The following is a 14771-nucleotide window of genomic DNA, read 5'->3' on the forward strand; positions in this document are numbered from 1 at the left end:
CTCCAGCAGTTCCTGTTTCGGCCACCTTAACTTGTCGCCGGTTCGCAACGCCAGTCTCACCCTCTCCGGCCTTTGATTGGGCCGCCCCGCCAATGTTTGTGGTGGCGATTGGCCCGTGCCTCGGCTCCGCCCCTCCCACTTACTGCGAGGCGTTGCCTTCCCCATCCCGCCTTTCTTGATTGGCCTCGAGGGCTCAACCCGTGCGCTCGGATTGGCTGCTGTGGGCCGCGCGTGCGAGCAGCAGGGTGGGGTGCGCGGGAGGGGATCGGAGTGGAGGCAGCGGCAGAGCGCTGACACGGGGTGTCCGCTCGGAGGATGGTCCCCGCGGTGGGGCTGCCACTCCTCAGCCCGCCCAGCCCGCCTGTGAGTGCCGGCCGCCGCCGCGGGGTGGGCCCGCTGCCTGTGCTCGGGGAGGGGGGAGCGGGGGGAGAAGGGGCGGGCCGGGGAGCGGCCGTGGGGCCGGGGCTGAGGGGGCCGCGGGCCGCCCCTCCCTCACGGTGACCGTTGCCGTGAGGAGACGGTTGGCAAAGGGCGCCCCCCGCCGCACGCGCGGGGCTTCGGCCTGGTCGCTGTGGAGACGGCGGGGCCGTGGGCCTCCCCCGGCGCCCGGCACACACCCAGCCCCCGGGAGCCGCCTGGGGCCTCCTCGCCCGCCGGGCTGGGTCGGGGGTCGCTCCCCGCCCTTCTCGCCCTGGGCCGCCGGTGGCGGGACCATTGCGGGGGCGGCGGCGCCCCTTTGTCTGGACGGTGTGCCCAGGTGCGCCCGGCCCGGCCCGGCCCGCGGGGGCCCGGGGCCCGGCTCGGGCAGTGGCCGGGCCCGGGCGGTGCAGCCCCTGGCGGGGACGCGGCTGGCAGAGTGCGGGCGGCCCTTTGTGGTGCGGCTGCTGCTGCCCCCCGGGCACCGCCGTGGCTGTGGCGGTGCTGGCGGCCGGGCTTCAGCTCCGGAGAAGTTTTGTCGCCTCGGTTGTGCGGGTCGGCCGCCTCCCGGCCCCGCGTGCGTGAGGACTTGGGGTGCTGGTTGGTGTAATCGGGGAAAGCGACGAGGAAGGTGCCAGGGGTTTGAGAGTGGCGTGGTTTTACCTTTTTGAAATCTGGGTGATTTGACACAATTGACTATATGTCATTCTTCAGAAGGTATGGCTTTGGAGAGAGCCGAACACGAGCGCTGCTTGTCAACTGGAACATCTTTTTCAGTGTGGTCAAGGGTACAGAATGTGCAGTGCATCACCTCGGTGTGCCCTTGTGTGACATCTCAACCTGGAAGCTAGTCAGCTTTAGAGTACAGTGTAGAAGTCCAGGTTTTTTCTTTAGAATTTGGTCCATGGAAACTAACTTCTCCTTTGGCATGTGTTTTCAGCTTGGCCTCATAAGGAAAATCTTGTGAATGCACTCCCTCCCATCTATTCCTGCTCCACCTAGCAATTTTAACACTCTGGCCAATTTCAATCAAATTTGCCAGCCACAAAGGCCTTAAAGAAATTGAAGTCTTTAGTTTCATGGGAATCAACATCTGACAAATGCAGAAGATCAGAATTATTGCTCACAGTAAGGGCAGGGTGCCTGGAGTCCAGCTCCTTGTGACAGCATGGGTGGACTGAGTGTCAGCATACACATGGCTGAATACAGCTATAGCGCAGGATGCCCTTTGTCCAGAGAAGTTTGTGGGGAAAACATGGAATTAAGGCAAAGAAGAAGGGACTAGTGATGTGTTGAGTCACTGGCTACAAGTACATAGGAAATCACACATCTCTATTTTTGCTTTTCACATCATTGCTTGGCCTCCTATTAAATTCCACCCAGGTATATGATTATTAAATAATTTTAGCAAAGATAACATAATGATTGCAGAGTTAAGCATTCATAGGTCAGATAATGTAATAGCTTGGTTTGGAAGCATGCTTTTAGCTTTGCTTTTTCACATACAATGCATTGGGACAATCTTTGTGTGATTATGTTACGTAGTGCTTCAACAAAGTGCAGAGTATTGTTATTCATTAATTGAATGCAGTAATCTGACAAATAGGAAGGCAGAAACTTTCTGTGGAGAAGCGGTTATTATTATAAGGATTTAGGATTTTACATTTTGATTTTCAGTTAGTGCCGTAATAATAATTCATAGGTACATTTTGGGGTGAAATAATTTGGCAACTGAAAATACATTTGTCACTGAATGGGAGGTAAGCTTAGAAAGCGATCATATTGTGAGCACGATTTTAAGATGCATGTATTCAAAATAACATATCGGGTATGTGAAACAGTATAAGAACATTGCAAACTCAGAAGTATTTGGGTATTGCTTATTCCCTTAGAGGCTTGCTTATTCCCTTAGGTTATGGATACATGGGAAGATTTAAACAGAGTAGATGAAAAATGGTGGTGGATCCTGGAGGAGTCTGACAGCTGCAAAGAGATAATTAGGATGTAAGTGCTTGATAGTGGCTTTGCTGCTTGGATTCTGGGATTTCCAAGTAGTGTTCCCAGGAGCTGACCAGGGACAGACTGAAGTGACTGTCACTCAGGTGGTGCTGTGATGTGTGCCTGGCACGTGCCTGCTGCGTGCATCGCAGACTATGTTTGTAGCTGAAGTTTAGTCATAGTCTGAGAGTCCCAAGACATCCTATGAACAGGAAGGCGAAAATTCAGTGAATGTGTTCTGCTGGCCAAGCTACCTCAGCTGCTTTTCACCTTGTCTCTTCTTGAGTGAACGTAGAGGATGCTGCTGACTTTTTTAAAGGGTGGAATTAAAGAATTGTTGTGGTGGTGGTCGTTCCCCTGCCTCTTGTATACTGAAATCATAAGAACACCTCCAGCTTCCAGATATTGAAGTATAACAAATTAGGCAACAAAGAGACTTGGAATAGTGAATTCCAAATATTAAAGCATGCTTTTAATTTGCAAAGTGCGTTAGCCTAAGGTGTGTGACATTGTAACCAAACGTATCCAGTTTGGATGTGTATTAATACAATGCATGGCTTAAAGCTGTGTGCTGTACAGGGTAGAAGAAGGAAATATATAAGGAAGTCAAGGGCTGGGACATGCTGGATTTGGCAACCATTCTGGTTTTTGATGTTTGTACAGTAGTGTGTGGTTTTGAAATAAATGTTCAGATCCAACATTGTCTTAAAAATAACTTTGTAAATGACACATGACTGGAGGGAGGTATAAGCAATGTAGCATTTGATAGGAAGGCATTCTAAATTAATCATAGTTGTTTGCATTGTAAGAAATATCATGAAGTCTGTCACTTTGAAGGACAGTGACTAAATAGCACAGCGTTTCAGCTGAGAGTTTTCAATTAAATAACAATATTGGACATTGTCCCTGAGTATTAAAATGCCAGTGGAGATGTGTGCCTGGCTGTGTGTACAAACCAGGTGTTAAAATGAAAATGGCTATGTAAATCATGTGCATGTATAGCATCTGACAGCTTTAATGTTCCTAATCATTTCATAATGAGTCTGGGTATAATCCTCAGGTTTCTGAACAAGCGTTACACTTGTCTCCAGCCTGACGGACTGCTCACCTGTAGTATTGCTGGTCACTTTATAACTTAGTTCCTGTGCTAGCATTCTTCATCTTAGGCATGTTTGTGACTCGAATACTTTATTCAAGTTAAGTCCCTCAGGAACACTGTTTCCTGTTCTGAAGGGTATCAGTCATGACGTGAGTTGTGCGTGTGTGTGTGTTCTTGAAGGTGAAGTGAAAAAATGTCAAATGGAATGGTCGAGCAGTAGGGTTTCCTTTTTTCCAGAATGCAATCAAACATGTAAAGGTCACAACTTGATGAAGAAATGCTGTGCAATGTCCAGTTTATATAATGCTAACCAAACTTGCTGGTTAAAATAGAATTCGAGCTTTTATGTGTGCATCATGTGTCCAAAGTGTACTTTGGTTTGACCTTACAAGTGTAGCCCTGTTGTCATGCTCTGAGTAAGCATGAAAGTGATTCTGCTTTGTGCACAGGGTTGACAAACTGTGTGTAAACCAAGTTTGTTTCCTGTATGAAAGGCTACAGCACTAGTCTTCTAAGGTGAATGAGTTACTTTTGAAACCATGGCATCTGATAGCAATCTCTTACATGTGTGCCATTGTGATTCAGATAAGAAGAAAGTAGCAGACTGTTAAAAATGTTTCATGCTTCCTGTTAACAAGTGCCTTTCTAACCCAGTTACCTGAACTTCTGTCAGGTTAATTGACCAAGATGAAGACCGTGAAATGAGATCAATGCCATCTAAAAGTACATCTCAATCATGTCAGTACTCTGATACCAAAGTGAGGTCTTTGTGGTCCATCTCTGGTGAGGCTGGAATGATCAGAGTGTGGATCTATTAACTTTTAGGTCTAAGAGCACGTTTCTCAAATCTTGTCATCTGAAAGTCATTGGTGTGATGGGTAGTGCCATGAGAAGATTATTGAAAACATTGTTCTTTAGGCTGCTGACACTATTAACAGCAGTGTAAAGGTGTTGTGGGAAAAGGAAGCTTAACTTTAAAAAGTTTAGTTTCTTCTTCAAGTATCTGAAGTTAAAAGTGAAAATAAGATTGTCCATTTCAAGTGTCTGCCAGCATCTATAGTCTTGGTGGTTGGCTTAAGAACACTTAATTCATGCCAGACTTCTACCTTTGAAGCTGGACTCTGCTTTGCTTCCGTGCATCAGTGAAGTTGTTAGCTAGAAATTGAACACAAATCTTGGATGGGCTGGAAATTGTCTTTTGCTACATACTACAGCTCTTCTTACTCAATTACTAGAATAATAAAATGGTGCTCGCCCAACACCAAGCAACTCCAAGTCAGCAACAAGAGAAGGAACACCATTTCATTTTTTCATTATTGGAGAATACGCTGTTTAAATATTAGGTATCTATAGTTGAAATGCTTGATTCTTGTACATAAGTCTCTCGCTTGTTGTAAATTCTGAGACTTCTTGTGTAATTGGAGAAGTTTAACTAGTGTTGGCATCATCTTGGGTCATAGTTCCGCAAACGTTAAGCCAGTGTTACCATTCAGAAAAGCAATCTTGTACCAACATAAGCAGTTTCAGTGTGCTTGTCTGGGAGTGGGGAGTGTCTCTGCAGTCCTTTTGCAGAGTAAATTCTAAGTTGAAATGGTGTTCTCATCTGGCTTCCTGTGAGTACTAGTGGTGTGGGGGAGAGGCTACATCTCAGCGTTATTTTGGAGTAGGTGGAACTGTAGGGAAGGGTAACTATCTTACAGATTTTCCTATTATTGTTATATTAACTAAGTAATTAACTAGGTAGCCAGTTAGCATATGTTGCAGTGTAACTCATGGACTCTATTAGCATTTGGATTTGACAGAATAATTAATACAAGCAAAAAATTGTATTTTGCAGTGCATCAGGTTTCAGCTGTTGGTTGCATTTCAGAACAATGTGTAGCTTCCATCTCAACATAAGGAGAGTTAGGCTGAAAACATGTTGAATGGCTGGGCCCAGAGGGTGGTGATCAGTGGCACAAAGTCTGGTAGGAGGCCAGTAACTAGTGGTGCACCCCAGGGGTCAGTTCTGGGTCCAGTCCTGTTGAACATCTTCATTAACGATCTGGATGATGGGGCAGAGTGTGCCCTCAGCACATTTGCTGATGATGCCAAAGCGGGAGGAGTGGCTGATACACCAGAGGGTCCAGAGGGACCTCAACAAGTTGGAGAAGTGGGCTGACAGGAACCTCATGTAGTTCAACAAGGGCAAGGGCAAAGTCCTGCACCTGGGGAGAAACAACTCAATGCACCAACATATGCTGAGGACCACCCAGCTGAAGAGCAGCTTTGCAGAAAAGGACCTGAGGTTCCTGGTGAACACCAAGTTGAACAAGAACCAGCAATGCCCTTGTGGCAAAGGTGGTGAATCATATCCTGGGTTGCATTAGGCAAAGCATTGCCAGCAAGGCAAGGAAGGTGATCCTTGCACTGTACTCAGCACTGGTGAGGCCACACCTGGAGTCCTGTGGCCAGTTCTGGGTTCCCCAGTACAAGAGGGACATGGACATGCTGTAGAGCGTCCAATGCAGGGCCACAAAGATGATTAAGGTACTGGAGCAGGGGTCCTCAAACTTTTTAAACAGGGGGCCAGCGCACGGATGAAGTGGCAGTAAGTCATCTGCGGCTGCTTGGTTTCCCCCCCAACCCCCGGTGGGGGGGGCGGGGGCGGGGTGTGTGTGTAAATACCAGGGGCCAAATTGAGGACCCTGGGGGGCTGTATCCCGCCCGCGGGCTGTAGTTTGAGGACCCCTGTACTGGAGCAGCTCTCATGTCAGGTGATGCTGAGGGAGCTGGAGGACATCAGGCTCAGGGGGATCTCATCGATGTGTATAAACACCTGAAGGGAGGGTGCAAAGAGGACGGAGCCAGGCTCTTTTCAGTGGTGCCCAGTGACAGGACCAGAGGCAATGGGCAGAAGCTGGAATGCAGGAGGCTGCAGCTGAACATCAAGAAACACTTTCCTACTGTGAGGGTGACCAGGCACTGGAGCAGGTTGCACAGGGTGGTTATGGAGTCTCCATCCTTGGAGATATTCAAAAGTCATCTGGATGTGGTCTTGGGCAGCTGGTTCTAGGTGGCTTGGCTTGTGGGCGGGGGGAGGTTGGACCAGATCACCTCCAGAGGCCTTTTCTAACTCCAACCATTCTGTGATTCTGTAATACCCTAACCTACTTCAGAACCTAAGAAACTCTCAGAAGAGGGCATAAAACTAAAAAAGTCAGTATTTCTAGTGCTATAGTTGTATCTTGCCTACATGGCCATTGGTCTGTCATCACTATCTTTAGTTACAACTGCAGCAGTTACCATTTGTATCCAAACTATGAAAAAACTGTGATAATTTCTATTTACATTTGCCTGTATTCAGTCAGCATGTGTGTGCTCTGCACTTGTGAGTTGCAATTTCCTTGTTCTGTGGTATTAGCTGAGGGCGGCAGCTCTGCCTTTGAGCCTGTAACGCTTAGACACCCTTTCTTCTGTCTTGCTCTTCATGGCTCAAGTTCAAAACTTCTGTTGGAGGCAGTTACCGGGTACTTAGCCGGTGTGTGTTCATTTAAATGCAAGTGGGGGAGAGCTGTGGGCTTCTTGGGTTTGTTTTTGTTTAAGGCTGTGACCAAAAGTGATGCTCTGCCTCAACAGCTGATGATTTGGATTATTAAATATTGCCTTTATCTGAAGCAGTGGTGTCTGTCGAGGTCATGTTTTGTATTTGTTGTGATTGGCAAGTTATAGAGAGTCTCACCTGTAAATTGTCTCAAAAGGCTTTACAGTCCATCTTACTTTGTCTGTGGGTTTTCTCTTTTATTCTGGGCAGGGATGGGAAGACCCTGTGGTTTTTAGCTCAGAAAAACTGACTGAGCTATCCCTTGCTAAGGAGCACAATGGAGATCTTTCACTTCCAGTTTCACTTTAAGGTATTCTTGATAAATCGGTCTCAGGTGGCAATGGGGAGGTGATTTCAGACAGTTACAGGAAAAGAAGATGGAGATAAGGCATTTTAATTTTACGGAATCATTTTCTAATGAAGTAAAACTTACAGGATCATGGTATCAGTCTGATCCCTTCCTTTATCCATTCCTTTCAGATCTCTTCAAGGTAGTAACTTGGAAATCTGTTTTTTGTTTCTGCTCCATTGTCTGTGCTAAATTTCTGCAGTAGTCTTATTTACTTTTTCTGGTGCTTTTAGTACTACTTATTTCCCCCTGGATAGCTCATATACAGTAATTCTCCTAAGATAAATAAGTAGATCCTAAAGTGGTAGAACTAATGAATTCAGCTTTCCTATGGATTTGCACCCAGTGGTTCCATTTTCTGGTGTCTAACATACATTGATCTTGCTTTTAGGCTTTCTCGTTGAAAAGTGTTAAGAAGGCATGCCTGCTTTCCCTGGTCACCTGGGCTCAGATATCTTTAATTTGGACCTCTGTGTTACATCTAGTTGAAATACTTTGCAGTTTTATCCCTTCCACTGTTATTCAAAACTGTCAAACACCCAGATCACAAGATGAGTCCTTTATTCCTGGAACTGAAGCAATTGCCCAGTAGACCCACTTTATGTAGAAAAAACTCTGAAGAGCAAAGGTGTGAAATAGCATTGAGGTTGTGAAGGAGAATAGGCCCTCTTCAGCTTGCTGAAAGCTTTTGTGAGGAGCCTGGAATGAAATGTACATTGCAAAGTTGTGTTTGGTTGGTTTTTTTATGTTGTTTTGATTTTGTTTTGGGGGCAGAGTGCAGGTGTTTTGTTTTTTAAAGCTCATTACAGCTGGTAATAGTGAAAGCACCACTTCTGGAATAATGTGCTGGCCTTTTCTGAAAGATGTGGCAATAATGCTGCCTGGACAGGTGATTTGGAAGCTCTTTCATACAGTTGCCAGTTTTCATGATTCTGAAAGTTGAAAGGCAAGTTTCATTAACTAGTAAAGTCAGCATACTTAGAAATTATGTGTCTTAACAGTGGATCTGGGGAGTAAGTTTGATCAGTTTATGCATTAAAACTGAAATACTGTTTTATGGTACCTTTTGCCTCTGCTGTTTTTGCCTTTAGCCCCATAAAGATTCATAGGGAAGTCATTTACTATGGAAGGTTGGCATTTGTAACCAAATCTCAGGATGGAGGTTGTCTGTGTGTTATAAAGGAGCTTTGTAGTGAGGACCCGCAGAATATTGCTTCCTGTCTCACAAACCCATGACAAGTTCCCAGTTTGTGTCAGATTTCTCAAACCCCAAGCCTATAATTTATTCAGGAACTTGACTGTAATGCTTTGTACTTCATGACTTTCATCTGAAAAGATGAATTTAAAAAATTGACACACAAACTCTCTGGATGCCCTGCACATTTCAGTTCTAGGATATTTTGCACTGCTTGTTAGTTAGGGTCTGTAGGAGAGAGCAGCAAGTCAGTTTAGCATGTGTCTGTGTGTCTGGCATAGCTACCAGAGCATCACTTTGTACCTCCTGAAGACCTTAATGCAGTTTTATAAACAGACTATGTGAGGATCCTTTGTAGCTGCAGAACAAAACGGAAATCACATTAAAATAAAAAAAAATGAAGCAGAGAATAATATTCTGGCTATATCATTGTGGCCAAAATGACAAGTTTTTATGTTTTGATACTGAAGTGCTTATCAAGCCCTGTGACAAAGTACTGTTCTTTGAATAGAGATTTCATTTGGAGATAAGGTCACATCAGAAAGCAGAATTAGACTGGCTTTTGCTGAAACTGCAGCTTCTACATTTGTTCAGTCAGTCTTTGGTGTTTCAAATGCAGCTTTCATATGTGGATGGCTTCCTCAGTTATAAATAGTCATCTTGGTCCCAGTATTCAGAGACCATGATGACTTACATGTTACAGCTTTTTTCATGAAAAAGAAACTTTGTTCTTTAGGCAGCATGCTGCCAGCAAGGTTTGGCTTGCCACCAGACGCTCTTGCACAGGAGTGAGAGCATGCTCAGCCTCAGCCAGGGCACAGGCGATCTTTGTTGTCTAATACAGGTAACCCAACCCACACAGAGATGGTGACCTGGTAAGGAGGAAGTTCTCTGCAATCCGCTTTGTATCCACTTTCACCATCAGAACAGAGGTTTTGACTCTTGTCAAGCGTGGCATAATTAGATACCTACCTTCTATTTGAAAAGAATTTTCTGTCTTGATGTGTACTGTGGATTACTGAGCACCGAAAACCAGGGAAATGAGCCCTGTCTTGCAACTTAAGAGACATTCCTCATACTTTCTTGCTTCCTTTGTGAAATTGGCGTGTGGTAACTGAATCTTAATGAATACATGGGGAACATGGGGATCACGAGGATTTCCCTGGTCATTCCTTTCTGATTTCCTAAAGAAAAGAGTGACATTCTCCTTATTTTGATCTAAGGTAGCTGAGGACACGCTTTAAGCCGTTACAACGGCTCTAGTCTTTGTGATTCTAGCTTGTGCAGTGATTGTGTAATTACAGCTCTGTACCTCCCACATACCTGCTTCCCTGGAACAGTTCATCCAGACCACAGGAGATGGTTCATGTAGGCATCTTCCTTTACTAGCACAGAGCGCCACGCCACTCTGTGGTACCAGCATTGTCCGTGCAGTGTGCGAGGGTGGCAGCAGCTCACATCTGGATGCAAAATGTCCAGAAGTACCTCTCCTTAAGTAGTTTTCAGAACATCAGCAGCAAGTAAGAGACTTGGTTCAGTAGACACATCTGTCGCTCCCTCTGTGCCTCCTCTAAGGTTTCAAAATAAATGAGGCTGTACTAACCTAGGAAGACTTGAGGGGCAATAACAGTAGTGCAAGAAGAGTAAACATGAGAGGTGGATCTTTAGGTGATTAATAGGGAAGTTTTGTGGGTTTTTTTCTGAAGTTTCTTAAGCAGATTTGGTCATGATTTCTTAGAATGACCCTATGACTATGGTGTCCTGAAACTGCATGTTAGTAAATGGTCATGAGCAATTATGTCTTTCATGTTATGAAAATTGTTAAGTGACAAAAAAAATTAATGTAGATATCAGGGAGTATCACTTGACCGATAATTCTGCTTCTTCCCCCGGTGCTGTTATAAATAAAAAGAAAAAGGAAGTTTTCCTTCTAGTTCTCTTGCAAGTTCTTGTACCATAGCCTTACTGAAGTCATTATTAAGTCAGCAGAAGAAAAAATACCAATGTATTGCATTTAGGTAGTACAAACAAAAGAGGTAAAGAAAATAATTTAAAAGCAGTGAACTTTTTTTCTTTCTGTTTGCAGACACACAAAAAAAAGTGGCTTGTGTAACAAGTCTTAGGTTATTGGTGTTGGTTTTCTTAACTTTTGCAGAGTCTCTGGGAACAGTCTGGTTGCCCTAGGAAACTGTCAGCTGGTTTGCATTGGGATTGTGTGCATTCTGTGAAAAGTTGAGCTAGCTCTCTCCTGCCCTTTAAGCCCTTGTACATCTTCCTTTGCAGAAGGTGGTGCATGTTGTGCATGTCAGTCAGCGCATACATGCTACCGAGCAGGTCACAGACCTGAGCCACATCCAGCCGCTTACCTGCAGTGTCAGCAATGACTTCGCCGCCTCCTCTGCTCAGTCTCAGGTTTTTGTAAACGTCTTGGAACTTACATCTTTGAGAGGTTTCATTTAGGTCAGTCAGGCCCAGCTGTTGTGAGTGGGTGGATGAAAGTCTCTTCCTTCATCTGTTACGGTGCACTAACAAGAAAACCAAACTGAAAAATATCAAAGGCATTTTGATATTTTGATATCAATCAAATTGATAAAGGAAAAAACAGTGCTTTTCAATTTCCTGTACAACAGTATTAACAGCTTATATTTATAGGCAAAAGTAGTTGATATACATAGGTAACAATCACAAAGGTAATCTTTGAGTTTCATTTCCTGCAATCATTTATTAGGTAAATGTAAAATTAGAATAGAATTGTGTCAAGGGGGGGGATACAGAAAGGGCAGTAAATTGTGGGTTTTTGTCTCAAGGGCACCTTGCTTGTGATTAAAAGCTTGGATTAAGTCCCTGCTAGTTGAAGCTAGCCCTGTTTTAAAACATGCATTGGAAAAGAGAACTCCAGCAGTCAGTTGAATGAAGAGGACACTGTCTTGCAGGAAGAAAAAAAAATCACATGAGTAGTTATTATCTGTGCCTTGGAATTGATCTTAGCTGTAAATCATGGCTAACTACAGGAGGTGTACAAAACTGAGAGAGGATAGCAATGTAACATCATAAGCTTGCTGAAGTATTTTAAGAGGAAGAAAGACATGGACTGCTGGTAGTTTTACAGAATATATGTAACTGCATATTAAAAAGATTCATTCTGCCTCATACAGAAGAATGGAATAGCTTTAGTGATTTGAGGAAGATTGTTTTGTACAGCCAAAGATAACAGGTTGGAAGAGTTATTTTCTTTTTTAAAATTAATATTGGAAACACTTCCTAAATGAACAGTGAAAAATTAATTTGAGTAAAATAATGTAAACTTTTCTTAAAAAGCTAAATCTGCTGAGTGCATGCATTTTGAAGAAAAGATTTCATAAAATAACTTGCTGAATAATACCCACAAAGATGGGTGGTAGACGAGAAGACACTTTAAAACAATTTGGTTTTGAGTTTTCTATGCTACTTTTTCAGAACTATAGAGGAGATTAAATTAGGTTAAGCTTAAATCTCCAGAGCACAAAATATCTTCTGATTTCTGGGGATGACATTGCATTTAAATTAAAATTGGTATTTCATGTTGACATTGTAAGAGCTATAAACTGCATAAAGCTTGAGGGAACCTTGGTACTACATAAATATTGAATTGCTTCCCCTTCATCTGGCTAAAAAAATTTGGAATTTGTTACATTCTCTCTGCAGAAGACATTCAGCTGTGTCAAGTGAGCATATTTCACGAGTGAACTTAAAATACATTTGCCCCTGAGCTTATAAAGCAAATACATATCTTCTGCTTTAGAGAATCAGTGAAGGAATCTCTCTGTGGAGAAGTATTACTTGATATGGAAGAAATAAAGTGAAACCCATTGTCAAAGCTCTGGTGATACAACAGCTGCGAGGAAGAAATGGAGGCAGTATAAGCATTATTCATCAGTCTGTTGAACTCTGCACACCTAGGCAGTAGGGATTTTGGTTTTGTGTTGTTTTGTTTTTTTTTTATTCATGGACACCAAGTTTTCAGCAGCTCTTAAGAACACCACCTGCCTGGTGTTGCCAGCTGTAACTGTTTTGGGGTGTATCAAGTAAAATGCAAAGGCTTTTGTCCTTACAGAATAAGAATAGGGAAAGGGTAACTTCAGTTCCCCATTTTTTTATGGTACTGTTAACAGCAGAAACCTCAGAGCTGTGTACAAGTGCTGGTTAACAAACATAACCACTTCTTTTCAGTTAGAAAATCAGAACTTGAAATAAACTGGTTAATTAGATAATGTGTACAGTCTTGTTTTTTCTTATTGGTCCCACAAAACTGCTTTGAAACTTTTGGGGAAACATTGGCTGAACACTGAACTTTGATAAACTTGACAAAGTAATTCAACAGTAAAGTGAAGTTGGAATAATATTCATTGCATTCCTGTGTCCTGTCTGCTATGTGAAATGGGCTGTAGATTCCATTAGAACTGAAGCAAATAAAATACAAACTTAAGGTTGTTTATTTGCAAGGCTTATATGCTCAATGTGGTAGCATCTGGCTTGAAATGTGCAGGGAATGGCATTGCTTGGAAGAAGCATATTGACATAATTTTAAAAAAGGAAAGGCAAGGCAGGAAGAAAGAAATGAGGAATCTTTGACACGTAATAATGACTTTCCAGTTTCTCAGAATAAAAAATGATTAGGAGCTGTATAAATTAATTTCAGCACAAACTTTCACTAAGGCCTTGCCCTCTATTGCTAAATACTATATACAATTTATTGCTGAATCATTTCAGGCATCTGCTCAGGAGGAATAAATAAGGCAATTGGAAACTTGCATACATCATGACTTTGGGAGGCAGGGGTGCTGCTATTGGGAATAAGAATTTTGCTGAAGGGATACAGACCCTGGGCAGAAGCTTGAATACAGGAGTATGGAGAGCCTGTTGGGAGGGGGAAGTGGATGCTCTGACTCAGAGCAGGGCAAGATACAGTTGTGGGTGTGATCTGGACCGTGTGCAGGGAAGAGCAGGTGGAGTCAACAGCTGTGGCTGTTCTGGGGCAGGGTGTTTGTGGGTCGGTGCTTTTTTACACCCTTTACCTCCACACAGTTGTGCTTTATTTGTAGCCTGGCATGGTAGCTGGCCATCTAAATTCACATTCATGCTTTCTATATTAAATACATGCAATACAGAAATAGTCCTTTGGTTCTGAAGTTGCATACATTTTCAGGATTGAAAAAATATAGTTGCTTGGTGAATACGTCAGTCTTTCAAAAATACTAAGTTCACTAAAGCTAAGACCTCTTTCATCCTTTTGCTTTGATTTCCACCACGCATGCCACAGTTTAGTAATGCCCAATAACAGATACATCAACTCTGTCTTAACAGATGGTGCAGAAAAGTCAAGAAACTGGGTACGTGACTGCCACACTTTGCAATCCAGCATCATCCTTCTTCTAAGCATGTTTGTGAGCTTTGCTGTACCAGAACTGTGTCCGCATAGTCTGTGCTTATCCTTGCCTCACTAAACACAGAGTACTGTATACGCTAAATTTAATAGTCCCTTTGTGCCCTTGAACAGCTATTTTACCTGATACACAAGGTGTTGGCTTGATGATGGATAGGCAAGGCTGTAGCATTACCGGCTAGCAGCCCTGCTTCTCGTGTCTTTGCTGGGAGCCTTAACAGATATAGGCTGTGCTGGGCTGCTTTGGTGGAACTGAAAAAAACCCATTGAAGCAAGGTGTGCTGGCCTCAGTTTCTTGATGTATATGTGAACAGCTCTGGTTGCCAACAGTGCAAAAGATGGCTGGGGTCTAATGAGGTTTACTTTTTTATTATTTTTTTAATAGTCAGAATCATACATCTGCTGAACTCTCTCAGCTAACTCCTTCATTATCACCTGATAACAATGAATGCAGCTGGAATAAGTGAGTGTGTACTACTGACCATCACCAGCTATGCACAGGAGGGGTAAGCTATAGAGGTCATGGGTGGGCAACTGGCTTTCCTGCCTTCAGGGTTCTGAATTTGCACTAACTTGGAGGACCTGAGATACCAACTGGACTAGTCTTACTATGTATAAACAGAAATAAAATTGTTAGAAATAAGCTGAATGGATTTAAAAGGAGAAGACATCTGTTTTGGAGATGAAGTAACACAAGGTGATTTATAA

The 14771-nt window shown here is 43.4% G+C and overlaps 1 protein-coding gene across 4 annotated transcripts in view; it reads left to right on the forward strand.

Annotated features, from left to right (window-relative positions):
* Positions 1–243: 243 nt before the first annotated feature.
* Positions 244–14771, forward strand: part of USF3 (upstream transcription factor family member 3) — a 36655-nt gene continuing 22127 nt past the window's right edge. For 2 of the 4 annotated variants that reach the window (XR_008732307.1, XR_008732306.1), the window contains exon 1: positions 256–363. Coding sequence is in view for 1 of the 4 variants with exons in the window: in XM_055710725.1 (XP_055566700.1) it covers positions 316–363 (48 nt within the window). In the remaining 3 variants the exon portion in view is untranslated. Of the gene's footprint in view, positions 364–14771 lie in introns of all 4 variants that reach the window. The other 2 variants (XM_055710725.1, XM_055710727.1) reach the window with 2 other exon arrangements.

Source organism: Falco cherrug, chromosome 5 (genome assembly GCF_023634085.1).
Source record: "Falco cherrug isolate bFalChe1 chromosome 5, bFalChe1.pri, whole genome shotgun sequence".
NCBI classification, from domain to species: Eukaryota; Metazoa; Chordata; class Aves; order Falconiformes; family Falconidae; genus Falco; species Falco cherrug.